This window comes from Eufriesea mexicana, unplaced genomic scaffold (genome assembly GCF_001483705.2).
Source record: "Eufriesea mexicana isolate 0111107269 unplaced genomic scaffold, ASM148370v2 scaffold13974, whole genome shotgun sequence".
Lineage (NCBI taxonomy): Eukaryota > Metazoa > Arthropoda > Insecta > Hymenoptera > Apidae > Eufriesea > Eufriesea mexicana.
The window spans coordinates 22801-44855 of record NW_016921454.1 but is presented as its reverse complement, the minus strand read 5'-3'; the positions used below and the strand labels follow the sequence as shown (position 1 = coordinate 44855).

The following is a 22055-nucleotide window of genomic DNA, read 5'->3' as shown; positions in this document are numbered from 1 at the left end:
TTTTGAATTTCACATTCTATATAATTTTCATTAAGAAAATGTAGTTTACAAATTTGATTAGGAATATCAATCACCCTGAATATCCTTTGACATTTTTTACTTTTTTGTCAGTAGAAAAAATCAACATATTTTTATTTCAGACTAACAACAAAGTAAGCAAAATTCGTGTAAAATTGACGTCAACTATACCCTATTATAATATAATAACATTTATTGGCTTATCAATTCGATTATAATTATTACGAATTTTACTTCCAAGAATTAATTGAATTCTGCCTATACGTACATGTTTATGATAGTGTAGTTAGTGCGTTAGTAGATAGTGCGTTAGTATACTCTCATTGCTTATTTATTGTATATATATGTATATAAATGCGAAAATGCAATAAAGAATGAATTAAAAAGTTTGGGTATGTATATAATATACATCATACATAATATATATACACAGGGTGAACTTATAAAAAAGATTCGTGGAATTTTAGCGACCCTTAGGCGACCTACTCACGCAAATCACCACCAGTTATATAATTTGTAAATTTAAATCTAAAAGTTTAATCCAATCAATGCATCGTTGATTTTCATCTCATTTTCAAAAGTGATTTTAATAATAATTGCAATAATAATAGTATATCTTACCTCTAGAAATCTCACATAAAATAAAAATGAAATAATTGATATTGTTTTAAACAAATTTGTCACTATGGAAGATAAGTTTTGTAATTTAAAGATTGTGTCATATAAAGTGACAGTATAATATAACATTACCACATAATAGCAATAAAAAATACGAATCGGCAATAATTAAGTTTATAAAATATCAGAGTTCACCATCCTTCAATTTTAACTTTCTACAGATTTATTTAACATTTTTCTTGAAATTATAATAAAAAGAGATTAAATTTCAGATGTCATTGGCATATTGATATGGATATACTTAAATAAATTAGCGAGTAAAAATATTTTGGCTTTATCTCCCCTATTTTTGTAAGTTATCAACATACATTGTAGCTAGAACACAAAAATACAATTTATTAATTTACATTAATATGTTGCATTATTTAACATACTTTCTTATGTATTTGTGCATCATTACCTTTAATAGAAAATTTGCACCTTTTATATCTTATTATTAGCATTATTTACACTATCGTGTAGTCACTATGTACAACCACAATCGTAGTCGCGTCTGTCGTGCTATGTTGTTACATTTAACCTAAATCTAATTCTTTATGAACAGGTAAATTAAAATATCCATACCCAAATCTTCATTCTATGAATTTTTGAATACCATTTTAAAAAATTATGTTAAAATAAGAAAACAAATAAGTTTCTTCTTTCTTAATAATTATAGATATTTTTATAGTTTTATGTTATATTTATGTTTACAATATGTGTATGTAAAAATTAGTGTGTAGTGCAACTGTTTTTAAATAACTTCGCTATTCATAACTACAAATAAGTTATATTGCTTCTACAATTTAAGCATCAATAATGTTAAACATATTTTGTATTTTCACAAAAATGTAATTTTCATTCCATATTTTTACTTTGCTGAAATTGTATCACATTATATACCAGATATACATATAAAATTGCAAATCCTTGCAGATAATGGCCAAGTCAGATAATCCTACAAATTGCATTAAAGTAGCTGAAGAAAATATTGTCGTACGTATTTATTAAATCTAGATTGATAAATATTAGTGATAGTGTACCCATTTCATTTTTATCATAATAACTAATTTTTTTATATTGCATTTATTTCCCAATATACTTCCAAAAGCTTTGCTTCACTTTTTCGTATTAACACACCTATTATTTTTCATTTATATCGGTAATTCATCTATTACATGCAGTGTGGCGATGGTATGAAAGAATACCTTGAGCCCAGATTTGAGTGTCCTATTTGTTTAACTTGGCTACGCGATCCAGTTTTAACATCTTGTGGTCATAAGTTCTGTTCGCAATGTATATACACTTGGCTTCAGTAAGTTATATTTTATGATGTTAAATTAACAAATATGTATATATTATGTATATATATAAGATTGTGTACATAATTTACATCTATAAACTCAATTTTTATTTTATAGAGGGAAAGGTGCTTGTTGTCCAGTTGATAGTAAACCTTTAAAATCTGAAAGTGATTTATTCAGAGATTTATATACAAGCAGAGAGATATCACAACAACGTACACCCTGTCAGTATCAACAATTTGGCTGCAAGGTTAAATTGTCCCCAGTGGATATGGAAGCACATATAAATCAATGTATATATAAAAGAAGTCTTCCAGATTCACAAAATATATATTGTTCTTTTAAAAATGTTGGTTGCATAGAAACATTTTTCACTGAAGAAGATTTGCATGTACATTTAGAAAAGAACATAAATATTCATTTGACTGTTAGTTTATTTTTATTTGCTATAATTATATTTAATTATAATATACACAAAATTATGTTTCATTTACTTCATAGATGGTTCTAAAGATATTACCACAATTATCTGTATTGCAAAATAATGCTAGTGCAATAGCTACAGAATCTAAATTGTGGGATCCTCCACCAAAAAATACAACTTCTGTGGAAAAAAATGAACCACCATTAGAATGGCAACAATTATTAAAGTAAATTTTAAGTAAAGTCTTATAAATCTTATTATATATTTTTATGTAATTAAATTGTACATTCCTTTGTAGAAATCTGTATGAAAGGGTAGTGGTGCTAGAACAACAAAATAGAGAATTATCTATTACTGTTTCTAATCAAAAAACTCAACTTACAACTTTGCAAACATCTTTAAGATTTAATCAAGAGGAAATGTTTTTGCGTAGTTGCAATGGAGTTTATATTTGGAGATTACATTCTTTTCATGAAAAACTTGAAACCATGATGAGTGATTCATTAAAAATGTTTTATAGTCCTGGTTTTTATACTAGTCCTAATGGTTACAAAATCTGTGCTAGAATTAATGTATCTTCTAAAGATCCTGAATTCCTATCCTTACTTCTACATATAATGAAATCAGAAAATGATGATGGTCTGGATTGGCCATTTAATGGAACCATGTATTTCATTTTGGTTCATCCACAAAACTGGGAGAAAGATATACGAGAAATAACTTCGTCGAGACCCGATCTTGAAGCATTTAAAAAACCAGTATGCGAATTGAATAAACGTAGCTTTGGTTATACAGAATTCGTACGAATACGAGAGTTGCCAGAGTTTTTACAAAATGACTGTTTAATTTTCAGGATAGAAGTTCGAGTTTATGATAAATTTAGAACACTAATATAATTTATAAATATTAATGGTATTAGTTTATTTTAAAATTCATATAACATATAACTTTTATAGGTATAATTTTCCATTTTAAATAATACTTAAACATTATATATGTTATCTAAAAATCTCATATCCGTCCTATATAATGTGATAAAAATCTATTTCAAGTTTTGATATTATAAGTATTTAGAATTCAAATAAAATTCCTTTATTATAAATACATGTATTATTTTTTAAATACTCTATCTTAAGATTTCAAGAATTCATAAAAGTATATTTTAGTTACATGCAATGTGTGTGTTTTAATTGTTACAGTAGTCTGATCTTGTGTGAAAGTGGAACAGTATTACCGTTTCGTGATACAGATAAATTGTAACAGAAGTTTCGAAATACCAGCAGTTCTTTATTTACGACGTCAGTACGAATTAATATAAAATGCAGATAAATATTATACGTATTATATTTATCTTTTCTTCCGCATTCACGGGGGTAGTTGGACTACTGCTCAATTATATGGAACCCTATCTACCTATTTTAATAACTCGTACATACCGTTACGGTAAATTTTCTATCAATGATTATCAACGAATAGTTGCAAAAGTAGAAGTACCTAAAAAGTGAGTAATATTAGTATCTATATTATTAATATATCATTAATATTAGGATATTTTAAAAAAATTATAATTTATTTTAGATGGTTTAAACATTTTTATATATTTGCTGCACCAACTTCAAGTTATGTATTTTACATAGTTCTTTGTAAATATTTATGGAAAGATAATATTACAAAAAATATTATATGGATATTAAATCTGTGTTTGGGATCATTTAGACAACCATTAGGTAAATACTCAAAAGCTACTAAGATCTTTATACTGAAATTATTCATTTAATAATTGTTTTTAGTATCACCAGAAAGTACATTTGTAGCAACTTTACTTTTAACTCTACATTGCTGGAAACGATTGTATGAAACACATTTTGTAAATATCTTTAGTGATAAGATGATGAATATTTCACATTATATCATTGGATTTTGTCATTACATAGGGGCCTTAGTGTCTATTATAGGTGAATCTGATGGTTTTATTGAAGGTATTTGTACTCTTAAATATTACACTAATATTTTTTAATTAATTGAATTCAGTTTCTTCTCTAATTATAAACTTTCTGTATAGGCTCAGAAGGAAATTTTTCTTGGAAAAGAATAACATATCTTCATTTAATATGTGCAATTGTTTTTGTACTATCATCATATATTCAACTCAAAACAAATTTTATTCTTAGTAATTTACGACAAAACAAAGATGGAAAGATTAATTCCACAGTCTATAAAATACCATATGGTGGTCTTTTTGAATATATATCAGGTGCATTACAAATCACAGAGATGATTATTTATGTAACACTCTCTATAATCTTATGGCAAAGTTCTACCTATCATTATATTACAATTTGGGTTCTAATTAATCAGGTATAAATATAATAATTATGTAACACTCTTAAAATATAAATTATATCAGAGTAATAACTCACTTCTTTTATTTTAGACATGCACTGCTGTATTCACTCATAAGTGGTATATACAAACATTCAAAAATTATCCAAAATCTCGAAAAATTCTACTTCCTTATATTTTTTAAGTATTTAAATATTACAAGATTCTCGATATTATACACTATTGTTATAAAAATCTTAGTTATTTCTATAAAACATTTAAGAATTAATTATAATCTGAAATAATTATAATTATAAAAATTGTATAAATAGACATTGTGTAACTTGCACATCTGATTGTAATAACTTAACTGTAACAAAAAAATGTTTACTGTTTTTATAATAATATACATATTTTTATAACATTTTAAACAAATTATGTTAAAAAATATGTAACTTTAAATATTAATTTATTTTACAGTACATACAAACAAATTTCAATTGTGATTAAAATACAACACTTTAACAGTAATTGGAACTAAAATATTTCTTTACCATACATAGCCTAAATTTTTTATCTTGACAGGTATGTTGAAAGTTTTCTTTGTAATATATACAAATAATGATGTCCTATATTAATCCTTTTACTTGAATAGTAAGCTGAAACAAACCAGTTATTCCTCCCTGGGATACGAAATAATAGTTATGTTCATAAGAATATAAGTGGAGTATGTTAATATATTTACCTAAATATATTAAATGTATATATTTTGAAGACTAATATCTTTATAAATATGTTAACATACTCCAAAATGAAGATAACATTTTATTACTTAAAAATAAAATATAAATTTTAAAAACTATTATACCTATATGGATAACCCTGTGCTTTGTTCCTAAATATTGACAATAGCAAGCTAAAGAAAATAGCAACCAATCCAGCACCTATTGCTGCAAATATTCGTCGCTTCTTCACATCACCCTTTCGTGACGCGGCTTCGGTCATTAAAATCATACCTAATACCACTGCTCCATCTAATTTAATTTTATTAAGAAAACTCATCAACAATTTATATATGGATTGCAAAATGGATATAATAAAGTTATAAAAGTTCTATGGTAACAAACAGACTTCGTTTTTCGAAACAAAAAATAAAAATATGTCGATATAAAATCTAATATAGTTCTGTGATTAATATATAATTTTTCAATAATAAAAAATACGTTTAATAATTTAACAAAGATACTGATTCCTGTATTAATTGGATGAACTACAAAAATAACAATAATGTAAACCTACTTAACCGCTATGCAACTAGCTTTGTACCTTTTGCAAATTATTATTTATATACTTTAATAAAAAGGATACTTAAAACCATAACAATATATGTTTCTAAAATAAATTGGCCTTGAGATGAAGTATGTATATAAACTACATTTCCGCTAGATGTACTATGTGTATATGGTGGACCTCTGATATGGTTCCACATTTGTCCAGATATCATTGTAAGCGTGAAGAACTGTTTAAAAAAGATTGTTATAAGGAGTAATATGATTAAGTATTTTTATAATTATGATTTTTACCAATGCACTAAGTCCCCAAATTGTTTTATTATAAATGAAATCCAAATTATTACGTCTCAGATATAAAAATCCTCCAATGAGTACTAGTAACATTATTATTACAATTGTACCAGAATAGTTTGGTGGTCTGAATACTCTGATCTGTAATATGGTTTAAGCATATTATTACAATTTTTAATTATTAAACATTCATGCATGTATGTAGATAACTACCTGAATATCAGTACGTTCAGAGATCCACTTTGCAATTGCTTCTGCTGCAAATCCTACTCTTTGAATATCCATAGTATCTGCAGGCTTTGGTTTGCCTTTCGGTGGAAAATGCATGTATACTGGTGCAGTATTTAATCGCATCTATTATAAATTTAATACAATATAATGTGATAATATATATATATGTATATATTATAACGTATGATATTTTACATACTATTTGAAATACATCTGATCCTTCATCAAAATCTACAGATGCAAAGAATAATTTCTTTGAATGAGATTGTAAATATCTGAATGAGTTTGCTACTATCACAAATTCATCATTTGCATGCCTGATACAATAAAAATAAGAAGAGTAATTAACATTACAAGTAATAAAATGAAAAAATGACTTAAAATTTACCTGCAAATTTGACACTGTCTTTGGGGTGCCATAGCAGTAAACATTACGACAACAGAATAATTTCTTGGAGTAGTCTTAATATATTCTTTAAATTTTGCACCATTGAATTTAATTACAGGTCTTGTAAGAGCCAGTTCTGTTAACTGTTGCACACGATCTGATAATGAGGAACTTTGAGTCTGAAACATTATTTTATTTACATTACATTAAAAGTAAGCAAATTGAAATTTAGGTTAAATAAATTTTCGTTACGTTAAAATTTTAAATATTGTGTAAAACTGTTCAAATGCACTAACAATAATGTTTATTGTGATTGCTTTATTAATAATTTTTGAGACAGTATGAATAAAACAAATTGGACAATTGATTTAACATTTCAATATCTATGACAGTAACAGAAAATAAATTAAATATTCACATTTTTCATTCTATATTGGCAGCAGACATAATTTAAACTTAAAATAAGACCGAATAATATAATACATATTTTACAATCCATTGTAAATAGTATTATAAACTAATATGTTGTAACTGCTTTCTTATCACGAACACGTTACAGTTGAGCAGATAACGTAGGAAGCTTATTGGTCTATTCAATACAACGTGGCATTTGACGCAAAAATGTTTCAATTTGAATATTTCCAACAAATTTTACAATAATGAATAAATATTTTGAAAATCTTATTATTTGTGCTCTTCAAATGTTTTTCTAAACAAAATTAATTTATTTAATACATAGATTATATAACCTTTTAGTATTAAATATTTTGCATATTATGTTTTTAACATCTACAGGTCCGTGCCGAAAAGTTTTTTAATTTTTCCATGTACGTAGTCGTAATATAAAATTTTAATGAAATACTTATGTTTCTTTTAAATATATTCAATATTATGTTTAGTAATTATAATATTTTATGGGTTCGCTTTTTTTTTAAAACATAAATTTTTAACTTTAATAATACACGTTATTGGTACGTCCCTGAATCGTAGTAGAGATATAGCTGTTATCTGATTGGTTGGTTGTGCAATATGTACACGTTGATTCGTCATTCGCCTATTGTTCAATTTGTATAACCGTCGTTTCAAATCGGAGAAAACGGTGAAAGAGTGAGCATGAAAAAGTATTTGGCACTGACTAAGAAGTGGGGTAGTAATATTTCCCTTGCAGACAAAGATTAAAGTTCAAGAGAGGCAGACGTGTAATACATTAAAGACGTTTGAAAATGTCATTTTCCAAAGCGCGGATACAACGATTTAACGAATGTGAAAGTAAGTAAATATATTATTTTATTCCTATCTTTTAGTATGTATACGATATACATATGTACTATATTGTGTAAACATGTTTATTGTATTTTTAACAAATTAATAATTTGTTTATTTTAAAATCTTTTGAAAGTTAATGGTATGTTAGACTTTATACACAATATTTGGCGCGAAGTAAATTAATGACATCGAACATATAAATATTAATGCGAAATGTTGTTTATTTATACCTATAGACACATGCATAATATTTATATTTTTCTTAGTTGTCGTATAATCTTTGTTACTGTTCATTTTTTTAGAATTACGGTAATTAACAAATAATATTATTAATTTAAGTTAATTATAAAATAAGCTAATATACATAATTTTATTGTATTTCACGTCGAATAGATATAGATTGTTAACTTTTTATTTGATAGGTAGTTGTCAATTTGTTAAATACTTCGTGTTGTTTTAACTATGTATCGAAATGTGAATTTATGTTAATGTCACTTTTTATTTCACAATAATAAAAATGTTGTCTTGGATAAAAATTTATTTTAGTGACTGTGCTCTACACCTATTTATTTCTTCCTGCATTTTTTTTTTTATAAAAATGTTGTATTTTTGCAGTAATAAGAAATATACAAGATCAGGGAAACTTGAAAACAATGTACTTTAAACTGTAGAATACATAGCCATCTAAATGATTTTGAAATATGTTATAGAAGACGAAATTCTGAAGAATTTTTATTAGAACAATAATTATCATACAGACTTTGATTTTCGTGATATTTGAAAAAATTGTTGATACTACTACATTCAATTTAAAGAAAATATAAATAAAGTCATTTAATTTTTAAATATTACGTGTTAGCATGAGAGGAAGAGGGGTACACGATGGATGGTACGATATAGGGTCGATTTCGTTACGGAACTATGAAAGGTCTGGACGTTACAGGGTACACCTGGTAATTCAATGTCCCCATAGAAACAAGTCTCTGCATTTAGAAACAGCTGTCTTTCATTTGCTCTCATTTCGATTGTAAACTAACTCTTTCTGAAATTGGAATCCTCTTCGCAATTTTTACATGTATTACTAACTCTCTTATTTTTTCGAATATTCGATATATTATTAATCTAATGGAACGAACATTTTTCTCAAATATTCGAAGAGTAAAATGAAATTGATTCTTAAGCAACTGACCAAATAATTAACACCTATCAATGTTTATCATGTTATTTATACGGAAAAAGAAACAGAAATATAACATGTTTTCTCTTGTTCCCCAATTTCTATTTCAAGAAGGACAATTATTACAGATGACGTACCTCCACCAGGGTCGTACGATCCGAAGATTAACAGTAAAGTGAAAGGTTTTGTTATTGAAAAAAGAGAGAGATTTCATGACAACAAAAGCGTTGGAAGTGCTGAGTGCAATTTATCAGTATGCACTAAAAACACAAATAATGTAGTAGTCAGTTTTAGAACGGTAAGAAATCGAGATCAATTAAAAAAAAATTATATATTACAAATCTCTTCTGATAACTCAAGGATCAAAAAAAGTGATGATGTTTGTAGGAAATATTTTAATTTGAAAAACAACGTATTTTTAGCCACAATTACCACGAAAACAAAATCGGAATCAAATTCAGAGATCTAGCCAAAAGGTAAAACCTCGCGCGCTTAATTCTGCCAACGACCAAAAATTAAAATACAATTCAGAGCATCAACTCGCAGACCTTCAAGTAGAATGTTCTAATAAAGACAAAACAATACAAGAGTTGGAAAAACATGTTGAGGATTTAAAACAAGAAGTGCGAAAGTTAGAATTGGAACTCAAAGAATTACAAAAGAAACAAGCGGAAGTGGAGGAGCAACACAGAAAGGATATAGAAACAATGGTTGTGAAATATTTTTCGCGGTGATTTTATTTTCCAGCAAATTCTTTATTTATAATTGTACTGTATAGGCCAAATTGCAACAAGAAGTTCTACATGGCTACGATGAAAGGCATCAAACCGAAGTAAAGCATCTACAAATCGAAGAATTAACAACAAAATTAGAAACGATAACAGTGAGCCATAAACATGAAATTAATTTATTGGAGCAAGAAAAAACCAAACTCAATTCATACATTAGTGATTTAACCGATGAAAGCGATCAATTGGAGCTGAAGTTACAACAACGACAGAACGTCATTTTTGAACTACAAGCGCAATTATCTACTCTTCAGTGTGAATTAGATGAACTAAAAGCGGAATATGAAAATCTCGTCGAAAATTCTTCGAAGCAAATGGACAGTGTTAAATATAAATATCAAGAAGATATTGATAAATTAAAAATCAATTTTGAAGAAGAGAAAATAATTCTCGTAAATGAAAATCAATTGGAACGATCGCGTAGATTAGAAATTGAAGCTAAAGTAAAAGATGCTGAAGGGCAAAATAAATTCCTCGAAGAAGAATTAGTAGAAGTTCAAGAACTTTATAATAATGTAAATATAAAAAATCATAGTTATAACAATAAAAGGAAAATTTATCTCATTTTTTATTTTATATAGGTTCGTAATTGTTTACGCCAGGCGCAACAAGAACTAGAGGAATCTGATAAAAAACATAATCTTGTTTTGAAAAAACACAAAGAGGACTTACATAATATAATGAAACTTCATGATGAAGAAACATATGAATTGAAACAGCAATTGGAAAATGAAAGAGTGAATTATGTGAAAGAAGTAGAAAATGTACATAAAGTGTTTCATTTTTTTCATATATATTTTAATTTTAAGTGTAATAAATGATACATTTTTGTTATACTTTGTTATATTTTTGTAGCTGATGATAGCAAAGCATAAAGAGATAGCTGAAATTAAGGAAGCAGCGATTAAAAAGATTGATGAAGAAACGAAGCGAATTAAGCAACATGCTGATAAAATAGTAGAAAATGCAGAGGCAGTTACTAGAGAAACATTAGCAGCTTGTCGTATTGAATGCGAGGAAAGAGTAAAAAGAGTGATCGCTGATAGCGACGCAAAAGTAAGCGGATCACGTGTGGGTAAAATGAAAAACATCACTGACTGAATAATCTTTTCTAATGTTCCATTGAAATCTTTATTTGCTTTATTAGGGAAAACGTACTACACTTCAAGAATTTTTATATGTAGACGCTATTTCTTTTCTGAAATTCCTTAAAATTTTCTATATTGCAATTTCTGTGATGTTTTTTGAGTATTTTATATTCTTTTACAAGAGTATTTATGCATAATTTGTAAAATGATGTTATTAATGTAGGTGAACGCTATGATGAGAGAGACAATGATTACGGTATTGGACGAAAAACTAGCACAGAAGGATGATGAAATTACGAGACTTTCCTTGGCCCTTGAAACATTAAAGAGTTCAGCAGAGACGCAGGTAACTTTTATAATGTAATCCAGAGTATATGTAATATTCCTTCTTAATATAACAGTTTATTTTATATTTGTACATGTATTCAATTACAAGTAATCCTTTAGAATAATTGGTTCCATAAATTTAGGAAAGTTTTGGACAAAGTTTACAAATGGAATTAGATCGAGCTGAAACTGAATTAGCAGAAAAAAAAGAAGAACTTCGAGCCTTGAAAGATCAAATTCGAGCAGAGGCGGCGGAAATGGTGGCTAGAAGGAAGAGGTACTATAAAATTCTTTGTAGAAATAATAATATCTACACATATACAATATATAACTAAACCAAAATTAAGATTTAGATTCTTGAAATTTTTGAGGGTTTAAAAATTTTCCAGAACATTTTAGAAATTGTAGAACACGCGAACAATTTTGAAGACCCGAAAATTTTCGAGGACCTTGATATTTTCGAAATACAACCTTATTTCGACTCAAACATTTAGTATATGTACATAATTTTTTAAACCGTTATTTAGATTCGAAGTTATAATGGCCGAAAATCAAGCATCAGTCGCTGCTTTAACTAAACGTTTAGCGCAAAGCAATGCTGAAGTGGAAAGATTACAGCATGAATTAAAACGTGGCGAAGATTGTATCAACGAACATCGTGACTTATTGAGTATCATGCGAGACAACTCTCAAATGGTACATGAACAGGTGCATGTTTTGATGGAACAATTAGATGCTAAAAAAGGATTGGTTGATCAATTCGAAGCTGAAACTTTGAGTGAAGTGGAAACACTAAAAGTTATATTCGAAGCTAAAATCGATGATTTAAGAAAAATAGCAACAAGAGAAGTTCAAAAACTACAGGCGGAAAGTGATGCAAAAACCGCTCAAAATATTGAGGTAAGGATACAAGTCATTAAATAATTGTTTAAATATAATAAGAATAATTATTTAACAAGTAAAACAAATTAATATTTAATTGAAAACACTAGATGAAAAATCAACTTCACGAAATGGTTAAGCATCTTGCTGAAGCACAAACCATGCTACTTAAACTGGAGGAGAGAAACGATGCTCAGGAAATCGAAATTTCTCGGGTAGAATTGCTTAATAGCAAACTTAATGAACAATTGAAAGAACGTGAAATAGCAATAGAAGAACTTAATAAATTATTAGAGCATCAATCAAAAAATCTTGAAGTCATCAATGATGTATGCTTGCTATATTAACTGTATTTTCCTTTTGCGATATAGAGTATGAATCTATATAGGCAGATTTGAAAATATTGGCAACTATTTATAGCAACTATATATATTTTTCTATAATCGAAAATTGGCAATTTATACGTTACCAACTAATTAAGCCGTTTTAAAGGACCGATTACCCTGTCCGATAAATATTAACTTTTTCTTTAATTTATAATATCCACTGAGTAATTCTTGTAGAGTTTACTTTCCTGAAAACAAATCCGTAATCAAAATTGTTCTATCGCTCTCAGTTTTTGAAAATTGTCAGTTTTTCTAAACACGCATAATTTTTAGCTAAATTGGAATATTATATAAAAAGTAAGAATGTTAGGAGGTTCATTGTTGTCTTAAAAGTTAAGTGAAAGTATTCCAAATTTACTAATGTCCGTATTTATAATTATGATATTTGTGCCTCTGAATAACTATAATTGGTTGTCAAAGTTTAAAAATAAGCCTCCGAGCGTACTTTCTACGTATATTCTTGCATTTTTACAAAAAGTTCATTATCTGACACGAATTTCCTCTACAGTAGCGTATTCTATAGGCTTTTCTGACGAAGAAACCATCGAGAAACAATATTAGGATGATCTTCAATGTTGACAGGAAGTCAAAATATATATTTGTGGATGCCATGAAAAAGTATATTACCTCAAGAATTTCACAATTTTTTAAAAATAGATGTAAATAGGCACATAACTTATACTAGATAAATAGTATAAACTTCGATGATCGCTATTTTAATTGATCTACGTATGAAAATTATGTATATATAATATAAATACAAGAGGAATTCTAACCGATCACTTTCCTCTAACCCAATACGTGATAATCTACGACAGCAAGATCGCAGCCTATTAGCTCATATTACTTGATATATAATTCATATTTGTATCATGGCTATTAGCTGTATATGATATAATTATAGTGATACAACGAGGAATTATATATCAAATAATACCGATTGCGCAGGTATCACCACGTGGAGGTGCTGCGAGTGGAGACCCACCCTAACCACGTCCCGTTCACCCACTTTTTGAGAAAAATATATTAATATTCAAATAAATTTCACTTTTGCTGCATGTTTGAAAAATGTTCAAACTTTGAAAATACACAGCAAAAGGGATTTAAAGAAAAAATCGACATAGGAATCTAAACCTAGAAGAAAAAGAGAAAATTACGTGAGACATTATTTTTCTACCATTCACGTATTAAAATTGCACACTTTCATTGACATAAAAAATAGAATCATCGATAATTAGAAAGTTAAAGAAAAGAAAATGATATTTCGTTCGTACAGCAATACTAAGCATGTTTATTGTCCTGAAAATGTAGACTTTAATCGAAAAATGATTAATACAATATTTCGAAACCCATCAGACTCTTGACATTTTTATTCTTTACAATTCGTAATTAATAATACTTAAGACGAATGAAAAGACTGAAATTAATGAAATTACAAGATCCAAAGATACTTACGTACATACAATCTTCACCTATGAAGCACCCATGGATTCTTTTTAGGACCGGGTTGACTCTAACACCGGTAACGAATATTTTAAAAAAAAGCAGGTATGAATAAAGAGAAAAATAAAAGATTATTAACATGTCCGTTTAAATTTCAATCGGTGAACAAATACTGACTCTAAATTCGCATTTGGCTATTGTAATTGTATTTAGCAAGAGTTATTGGGTTCTTAAAAAATTCGATACGTAAAAACACACTGACTCTGAGCGTGGCACCGCGCGCGGCCACACGAATATTCCTGAAAGAAGAGCATTAGTGGGGAGTGAGAAATGGTATGGAGTTATTCTCCCTGCTAAACATATGTTAAAGAACGTACTGCTGTATTTCTGAAGTTATAACGGATCATTACTTGTTTTGTTGATAAAAATAGGAAATAGAAAACCTATTTGAAATAATCAGGTATAACAGAAATAAATCATAATTATTATACAAAATTTCTTGAACTTGTCAAACAATTAAAAACGATGTAAATGTGATATAACTGAATTTAAAATATCTACGCGATCAGATTGCGCTGTTGGTCTGCGCATTTTGACTGCGCATGCGTACTGTGGGATGATAATACACAGTAACACTTTTCAAATTTGCGTTTGAAAATTAAATGCGTCTGTAATTGCTATTTTTTCGTAAAAATAATAAAAATTATTGCTGAAAGCTAAATTATGACGAAGTTGCAAAATATTTGCGACTGAAATACTGTAAAATGTGAATTCGATTTCTAAATAAATAAAAATACTAAATTTACTTTAAATTTAACATTACCAGATCTTCACGAAAAGTTAGTAGATTCGAAAACAAACCATCATAGTGTCCATTACTTCGTTCTCCAATATGTTCTTTGACGCATCCAATATGTTCCACGTGATCCTTACAATCAACTAATAATCTGCACAAACGAAAATTATACATTTAGCACAAATCTATAAAACTATCAAGAATTATATTTAAATGGAAGAATAATCATATTTGAATTTCATTCAAAAAGCCGATATTTCCGTTGTGAAAGCTATTGGTAACGACAATGATCAAACTGAAGAATGAAACATCGGAAAGCTCGAAAAATTATCGGATTATGTACGAATGACATACAAAAAGTTATTAAATAAGCATATACTAACCGGACTAAAATAATACTGCCATATAAAGGATAAAACGATAGAAATGGAAGTTTGACGCGACATATAAATATACATATAATATACGCGATAAGATACATACCTGAAATTAGATAACACATCCAACAATTGCCACTTTCAACAGTAGAATGATCCGCCGTGTCATGACGCTATCTCACTGTCAGCGGATTGGCCGAGAGGCTTAGCTTTACAAAGCCCGCGACAGGACGAAAATTTGAATTTCGTAAAGAACTATCACGCATAGCAAATCACTTCGTTTAAACTTTATAAAATTCACATTTGCTTTTTTGATGTTGATGTAATTTATTTGTAAAAATGTATTCATTTATTGAGCAAATATATACAGTAAAAATGAACATAAAAAGAAATTTAAATCACTATTTTAATAAATTACCACACAACACATTATAAAACAACACTGAAATATGTATAAATGATTTTTATTTACTTTGAAGGAATTAAAATATTAAGAAAATACACAAATATATCTTTTATTATTCTGAGTATACGAGGTGTCAACTATCTGTGATTCCCTTTCACACCCGTTCACATTATAAATGAAATCAATTAATACAGAAAAAGAGTAACTATTTTCATATAATCGTTTACGATTACCTATCATGGAAATCACAAGTCGTTTCCCTAATAATCTAGGAGTAGTGCATGAGGAAAACCCATGTCAAATATTCGACAATTGAACACCATAATTTTACATTAAAACTAAATATAGGAAACCAAGCGTCTTTTGTTTTATAAATGTTTTCCATAAATCCAATAGTATATTAAGTCATACACAGAAAAGTATGCGACAAAATTCATTTATATATAAAACTTAATAAAATATTGCAAAAATTGGGAAATATTTATAAATCACAAAGATATATTATAAAATCTGTTTTCCTATAATATTAAACATATTAAACTGTTAAATATAAACAGATCCGTCAAATAAACCAAATTCATTTCCTTTTAATATCGATCTTATGAACGGAATGTACGTTAAAGCAGTCAATATTGTTTAAATACATAAACATTAGAACTAAATATCATTATAACAGACTTCTAAATTAACTTAACAAATACATTTTACTTCATATAAAATATTAAATTTGATATTAAGTTTGCTAAGTTTGGTAATCTTAAAATTGTAAATATGTATTCTAGCAAAATAGTTAACCACATAATGACTCATAAGTTTATACCTAATAGAAGAACCATTACCAAAATACATATTTATATAAATTACAGTATGAATGATTGTATGACAATTACTAATATAACAATTACTATTAACACTAGTTTATGATAATCATAAACAAACGACATAACTATACTACGATTATTCATTCCGATTTCGTAATGGCGTTAGTAGTTTATGAGGAGTAGAAACGGGAGTCGTGTGAGTGTTCTTTGGTATTCCTATGATGTTCTCCTTCCCTTTACTATACGAACATTTTTCTTCTGTTTTCAGCTTTTCGATTATTTTTTGTTGTTGTTCTATCGTCCTCATCTTGGCATGTAAGTCCTGAAAAACATATTACGTTTCATCAGGTTTATTTTATAAACAACCAACATATCATCCATCATACAGTAACATCTAAACCTGAAAAAAGCTCACGTTAGTAACTGGATAGATGAACATAAAATTAAATAACTCTACTTGAAAAATAGAAAGAATCTATTTGTATATATTTAGTTCTTTCAATAAGACATATATGTATTCATTAATACTCATGCAAAGCAATCATGAAAACAAATAATTTACAACTACGGATCTGAATCCATGCAAAAGATAAACAAGTATATATTTCGTGCAAAGTAAAAATAACACAAATTTTGCACACTATAACCATGAGTACATATTTATTGATAATAAAACAAAGACGAATAAAATCAACATAATTAATTAACATGCAATACACACATACAAAACATTAAATAATTGAAAAACTGAGTATTAAATATTAAAAACATTAATAATATTACAAAGAAAATGTTATTAAAAAAATACCACATCAAATATAAAATAATGACGAATTCAAAATAGATAACGAAGCACACCTGTTCAAGTTGACTGATTTTATCTTTCAGCTGAGACACATGCTTAATTCTTTGTCGGTGATTATGATGACCAACTACCTCAGCATATTTCTCATGAATCTCTTGATAATCTTTTAAGAGTTGCTGATTATATTTAGAGAGCGTTTTCATTTCTCTAAATGGGTAGAATTCCAATTACTATGTTATTGTGGCATAAAATTAATAATCTACTCTCACAGAATGACACAACTCACCCTTCAACTGCTTCTCGACGGACTTTTTCTTCCTCAAGTTTCTCCATAATTGCTTTTTCCAAACTTTTCCATTTGTTTCGTTCCTCTTCAAGTAATTTAGAATTTTCCTGTATGAATATCATATCCGCATAAATATGTGTATCTATTATGTGTGCACTTAAGTATAACAATACAAATTTTGTACTATTTTATATATGTCTATATGTTTAAACCAAAAAGAAAAGAAACATCACTGAAACTACAAAGTAAAAAATTTGAAGAAATTTCGAAAAACAAATAGCACCCACATATAAAAATTTTTTCAGTGTAGTACCTTTTCCTTGATAAAACAAGAATTTTGTATTGAAACATTAGTGAAAAGCACTCAGTCGGTCATGTTCGTAATTTTACACACATAAGATCCTCTTACTTTTGCATCGTTATCAGCAATCACTCTTTTTACTCTTTCTTCGCATTCGTTACGACAAGCTGCTAATGTTTCTCTAGTAACTGTCTCTGCATTCTCTATTATTTTATCAGCATGTTGCTTAACTCGCTTCGTTTCTTCATCAATCTGTTTAATAGCTGCTTCCTTAATTTCAGCTATCTCTTTATGCTTTGCTATCATCAACTACAAACACATAATAAAGTATAACGAAAAATCACTTATTACATTTAAAATTAAAATATGTATGAAAAAATGAAAAAATTTATGTACATTTTCTATCTCTTTCACATAATACAATCTTTCATTTTCCAATTGCTGTTTCAATTTACATGTTTCTTCATCATGAAGTTTCATTATATTATGTAAGTCCTCTTTGTGTTTTTTCAATACAAGATTATGTTTTTTATCAGATTCCTCTAGTTCTTGTTGCGCCTGGCGTAAACAATTACGAACCTATATCAAATAAAAAATGATATAAATTTTCCTTTTACTGTTATAACTATGATTTTTTATATTTACATTATTATAAAGTTCTTGAACTTCTACTAATTCTTCTTCGAGGAATTTATTTTGCCCTTCAGCATCTTTTACTTTAGCTTCAATTTCTAATCTACGCGATCGTTCCAATTGATTTTCATTTACGAGAATTATGTTCTCTTCTTCAAAATTGATTTTTAATTTATCAATATCTTCTTGATATTTATATTTAACACTGTCCATTTGCTTCGAAGAATTTTCGACAAGCTTTCCATATTCCGCTTTTAATTCATCTAATTCACACTGAAGAGTAGATAATTGCGCTTGTAGTTCAAAAATGACGTTCTGTCGTTGTTGTAACTTCAGCTCCAATTGATCGCTTTCATCGGTTAAATCACTAATGTATGAATTGAGTTTGGTTTTTTCTTGCTCCAATAAATTAATTTCATGTTTATGGCTCACTGTTATCGTTTCTAATTTTGTTGTTAATTCTTCGATTTGTGCTTCAAGAGTTTGAACCTGTACACAACAAATTTTTTAATGATCTGAACTTTTAATATTTTTCAGTAATAATTCTCAGACTATATTTACCTTCTGTGTATTTGCGTATTTTTTTTCGGCCAATTCAGATTCTAAGCCAACTATTCTTTTTGAGAAATCTGCAATACGGTTCCTAAGATCGCCTTCCATAATTTTCCTTGCTTCGATTTCGCGTTCTTTCTCTTCTGATACTTCCGATAACTGGCAACGAAGATGCTTTACTTCGGTTTGATGCCTTTCATCGTAGCCATGTAAAACTTCTTGTTGCAATTTGGTCTATAAAGTACAATTATAAATAAAAATTTGCTGAAAATAAAATCATTGTGAAAAATATTTCACAACCATTGTTTCTATATCCTTTCTGTGTTGCTCTTCCACTTTCGCTTGCTTGTTTTGTAATTCATCGAGTTCCAATTCTAACTTTCGCACTTCTTGTTTCAAGTCCTCAACATGTCTTTCCAACTCTTGTATTGTTTTGTCTTTATTAGAACATTCTACTTGAAGGTCTGCGAGTTGATGCTCTGAATTGTATTTTAATTTTTGGTCGTTGGCAGAAATAAGCGCGCGAGGTTTTACCTTCTGGCTGGATCTCTGAATTTGTTCCCCATTATGTTTTCGTGGTAATTGTGGCTATAAATGAGTTGTTTTTCAAATTAAAATATCCTCTACAAACATCATCAATCAGTTTGGTACTTTATTTACCAGGAATAAGTTTTAATATGTAATCTTTTTTTTAAACTGGTCTTGATTTCTTACCGTTCTAAAACTGGCTACTACATTATTTGTGTTTTTAGTGCATACTGATAAATTGCACTCAGCACTTCCAGTGCTTTTGTTATCATGGAATCTCTCTGATTTTTCAATAGCAAAACCTTTCACTTTACTGTCAATCTTTGGATCATAAGACCCTGGTGGAGGTACATCATCTGTAATAATTTTCCTTCTTGAAATAGAAATTGAAGGACAAGAGAAAACATGTTCTTTTTCTGTTTCTTTCCTATTTTCTATATAAATAACATGTTGAACATAGATAGGTTTTAATTATTCTGGCAATTGCTTAAGGATCAAATTCATTTTATTCTTCAAATATTTGAAAAAATGTTCATTCCATTAGATTAATAGTATATTGAACATTCGAAAAAGTAAAAGAGCTAATAATACATGTAAAAATAGCAAAAAGGATTCCTATTTCAGGTGAAAATAGTTTACTATCATAATGAGAGCAAATTTTTTGATGCAAAAGCTTGTTTGTCTGAGGACATTGAAATACCAGGTACAGCCTGCAATAATCTGTATCTATTCAACGTGAAATACAATCCAATTTTTTATATTAATTTATTTTATAATCAACTTATATTAATAACAATATTTGTCAATTATCATAATTCCAAGAAAATAAATAATAATAAATATTATATAACTAAGAAAAATATAAATATTATGCATGCGTCTATAGATATATATAAAAAGTATTTCGTATCAATTTTTATATGTTCTACATCATTAATTTACTTCCCGCCAAATATTGTGTATAGAACCTATATTTAATCATTAACTTCAAAAAGATTTTAAAATAAACAAATTACTAATTTGTTAAAAGTACAGTACATGTTTACGCAAGATAATATATATATATCATACACATACTAAGAAAAGATAGAAATAAAATAATACATTTACTTACTCTCACATTCGTTAAATCGTTGTATCCGCGCTTTGGAAAATGACATTTTCTTACGTTTTCAATATATTACACGTCTACGTTCCTTGAACTTCACTCTTTGTCTGCGAAGGAATAATTATTACTCCACTTCCTGGTCAGTGCCAAATACTTTTTCGTGCTCACTATTTCACCGTTTTCTCTGATTTGAAATGACGGTTACACGAATTGTACAATAGACGAATGACGAATCAACGTACATGTTGCACAATCAACCAATCTGGTAACAGCTATATCTCTACTACGAATCAGGAACGTACTAAAAACTTCTGTCATTATATGTTTAAAGTTAAAAATTTATGTTTTAGAAAATATAGTGGACCTATAAAATATTATAATTAACAAATATAATATTGGATATATTTAAAAGAAACATAAGTATTTCATTAAAATTTTATATTACGACTTCGTACATGGAAAAATTAAAAGACTCCTCGGTACGGACTTATAGATGTTAAAAATATAATATGCAAAATATTTAATATTAAAAGGTTATACAATTCATATATTAAAGAAATTAATTTTGTTTAGAAAAATATTTGAAGAGCATATATAATAAGATTTTTGAAACATTTATTCATTATTTTTAAATTTGTTGGAAATATTCAAATCGAAACATTTTTGCGTCAAATACTACGTTTTGTATTTAATAAACCAATAAGCTTCATATGTTGTCTGCTCAACTGTAACGTGTTCGTGATAAGAAAGCACTTACTACATATTAGTTTATAAAACCATTTACAGGGGATTGTAAAATATGCATTATATTATTCGGTCTTATTTTATGTTTAAATTATATCTGCTGTTAATATAGAATGAAAAATGTGACATTTTAATTTATTTTCTGTCTGTCATAGAAGCATAAATGTTAAACAAATTCTTCAATGTGTCTTATTCGTAGTGTTTCAAAAATAATTAATAAAACAATGGCAATAAACGTTATGTTGATGCATATGAACAGTTTTACATACTATATAAATTTTTAATATAATGAAAATTTACTTAACTTAAATTTCAATTTGCTTACATTTAATGGAAATAAAAATAATGTTTCATACGCAAAGCACTTCATTATCAGATCGTGTGCAGCAGTTGACAGAACCTGCTTTTACAAGA

At 27.8% G+C, this 22055-nt stretch overlaps 4 protein-coding genes across 5 annotated transcripts; 2 read left to right on the top strand and 2 right to left on the bottom strand.

Annotated features, from left to right (window-relative positions):
- The first annotated feature begins 1476 nt into the window (after positions 1 to 1476).
- Positions 1477 to 3299, top strand: LOC108553913 (TNF-receptor-associated factor 6). The gene is made up of 6 exons (XM_017909001.1): positions 1477 to 1526; positions 1612 to 1671; positions 1860 to 1990; positions 2097 to 2406; positions 2481 to 2629; positions 2702 to 3299. The coding sequence occupies exons 2-6, from the start codon at positions 1615 to 1617 to the stop codon at positions 3297 to 3299; spliced, it is 1245 nt and encodes a 414-aa protein (XP_017764490.1). The 5' UTR covers positions 1477 to 1526; positions 1612 to 1614.
- A 293-nt stretch (positions 3300 to 3592) lies between these two features.
- Positions 3593 to 4930, top strand: LOC108553922 (polyprenol reductase). The gene is made up of 5 exons (XM_017909017.1): positions 3593 to 3904; positions 3982 to 4130; positions 4194 to 4382; positions 4466 to 4761; positions 4838 to 4930. Exons 1-5 carry the CDS (start codon positions 3723 to 3725, stop codon positions 4928 to 4930), a joined length of 909 nt encoding a protein of 302 aa, XP_017764506.1. The 5' UTR covers positions 3593 to 3722.
- Positions 4931 to 5307: 377 nt separating this feature from the next.
- Positions 5308 to 15532, bottom strand: Ostgamma (oligosaccharide transferase gamma subunit). Of its 2 annotated transcripts, XM_017909013.1 has the most exons (9): positions 15464 to 15532; positions 15146 to 15231; positions 6928 to 7106; positions 6739 to 6856; positions 6522 to 6662; positions 6309 to 6449; positions 6094 to 6244; positions 5594 to 5759; positions 5308 to 5384 (listed from the first exon to the last, which is right to left on the bottom strand). In XM_017909013.1, the coding sequence occupies exons 2-9, from the start codon at positions 15158 to 15160 to the stop codon at positions 5369 to 5371; spliced, it is 927 nt and encodes a 308-aa protein (XP_017764502.1). In that variant the 5' UTR covers positions 15161 to 15231; positions 15464 to 15532; the 3' UTR covers positions 5308 to 5368. The 2 variants fall into 2 exon arrangements, with proteins under 2 accessions (XP_017764502.1, XP_017764501.1); XM_017909012.1 differs by lacking the exons at positions 15146 to 15231; positions 15464 to 15532 and adding an exon at positions 7346 to 7490.
- Positions 15533 to 16820: 1288 nt separating this feature from the next.
- On the bottom strand, positions 16821 to 21114 carry LOC108553925 (hyaluronan-mediated motility receptor). Its single transcript, XM_017909019.1, has 10 exons — positions 20904 to 21114; positions 19976 to 20145; positions 19562 to 19849; positions 19271 to 19495; positions 18722 to 19198; positions 18473 to 18655; positions 18185 to 18385; positions 17776 to 17882; positions 17543 to 17696; positions 16821 to 17006 (listed from the first exon to the last, which is right to left on the bottom strand). The coding sequence occupies exons 1-10, from the start codon at positions 20947 to 20949 to the stop codon at positions 16821 to 16823; spliced, it is 2037 nt and encodes a 678-aa protein (XP_017764508.1). The 5' UTR covers positions 20950 to 21114.
- Positions 21115 to 22055: the final 941 nt, after the last annotated feature.

What these genes read in the sequence shown, in the direction of transcription:
- LOC108553913 (XM_017909001.1), top strand. Translation starts at nt 1,615, where the DNA reads ATGGCCAAGTCAGATAATCCTACAAATTGCATTAAAGTAGCTGAAGAA. An exon ending in ACATAAATATTCATTTGACT is followed by an intron (nt 2,407 to 2,480) that starts GTTAGTTTATTT and finishes TTTACTTCATAG; the next exon opens with ATGGTTCTAAAGATATTACC. An exon ending in GAATGGCAACAATTATTAAA is followed by an intron (nt 2,630 to 2,701) that starts GTAAATTTTAAG and finishes ATTCCTTTGTAG; the next exon opens with AAATCTGTATGAAAGGGTAG.
- LOC108553922 (XM_017909017.1), top strand. Translation starts at nt 3,723, where the DNA reads ATGCAGATAAATATTATACGTATTATATTTATCTTTTCTTCCGCATTC. An exon ending in AAAGTAGAAGTACCTAAAAA is followed by an intron (nt 3,905 to 3,981) that starts GTGAGTAATATT and finishes AATTTATTTTAG; the next exon opens with ATGGTTTAAACATTTTTATA. An exon ending in ATCATTTAGACAACCATTAG is followed by an intron (nt 4,131 to 4,193) that starts GTAAATACTCAA and finishes AATTGTTTTTAG; the next exon opens with TATCACCAGAAAGTACATTT.
- Ostgamma (XM_017909012.1), bottom strand. Translation starts at nt 7,426, where the DNA reads ATGGATTGTAAAATATGTATTATATTATTCGGTCTTATTTTAAGTTTA. An exon ending in CTGAACGTACTGATATTCAG is followed by an intron (nt 6,450 to 6,521) that starts GTAGTTATCTAC and finishes ACCATATTACAG; the next exon opens with ATCAGAGTATTCAGACCACC. An exon ending in ATATATTGTTATGGTTTTAA is followed by an intron (nt 5,760 to 6,093) that starts GTATCCTTTTTA and finishes AAATTAAATTAG; the next exon opens with ATGGAGCAGTGGTATTAGGT.
- LOC108553925 (XM_017909019.1), bottom strand. Translation starts at nt 20,949, where the DNA reads ATGTCATTTTCCAAAGCGCGGATACAACGATTTAACGAATGTGAGA. An exon ending in GAAAGGATATAGAAACAATG is followed by an intron (nt 19,496 to 19,561) that starts GTTGTGAAATAT and finishes TGTACTTTATAG; the next exon opens with ACCAAATTGCAACAAGAAGT. An exon ending in TTCAAGAACTTTATAATAAT is followed by an intron (nt 18,656 to 18,721) that starts GTAAATATAAAA and finishes TATTTGATATAG; the next exon opens with GTTCGTAATTGTTTACGCCA.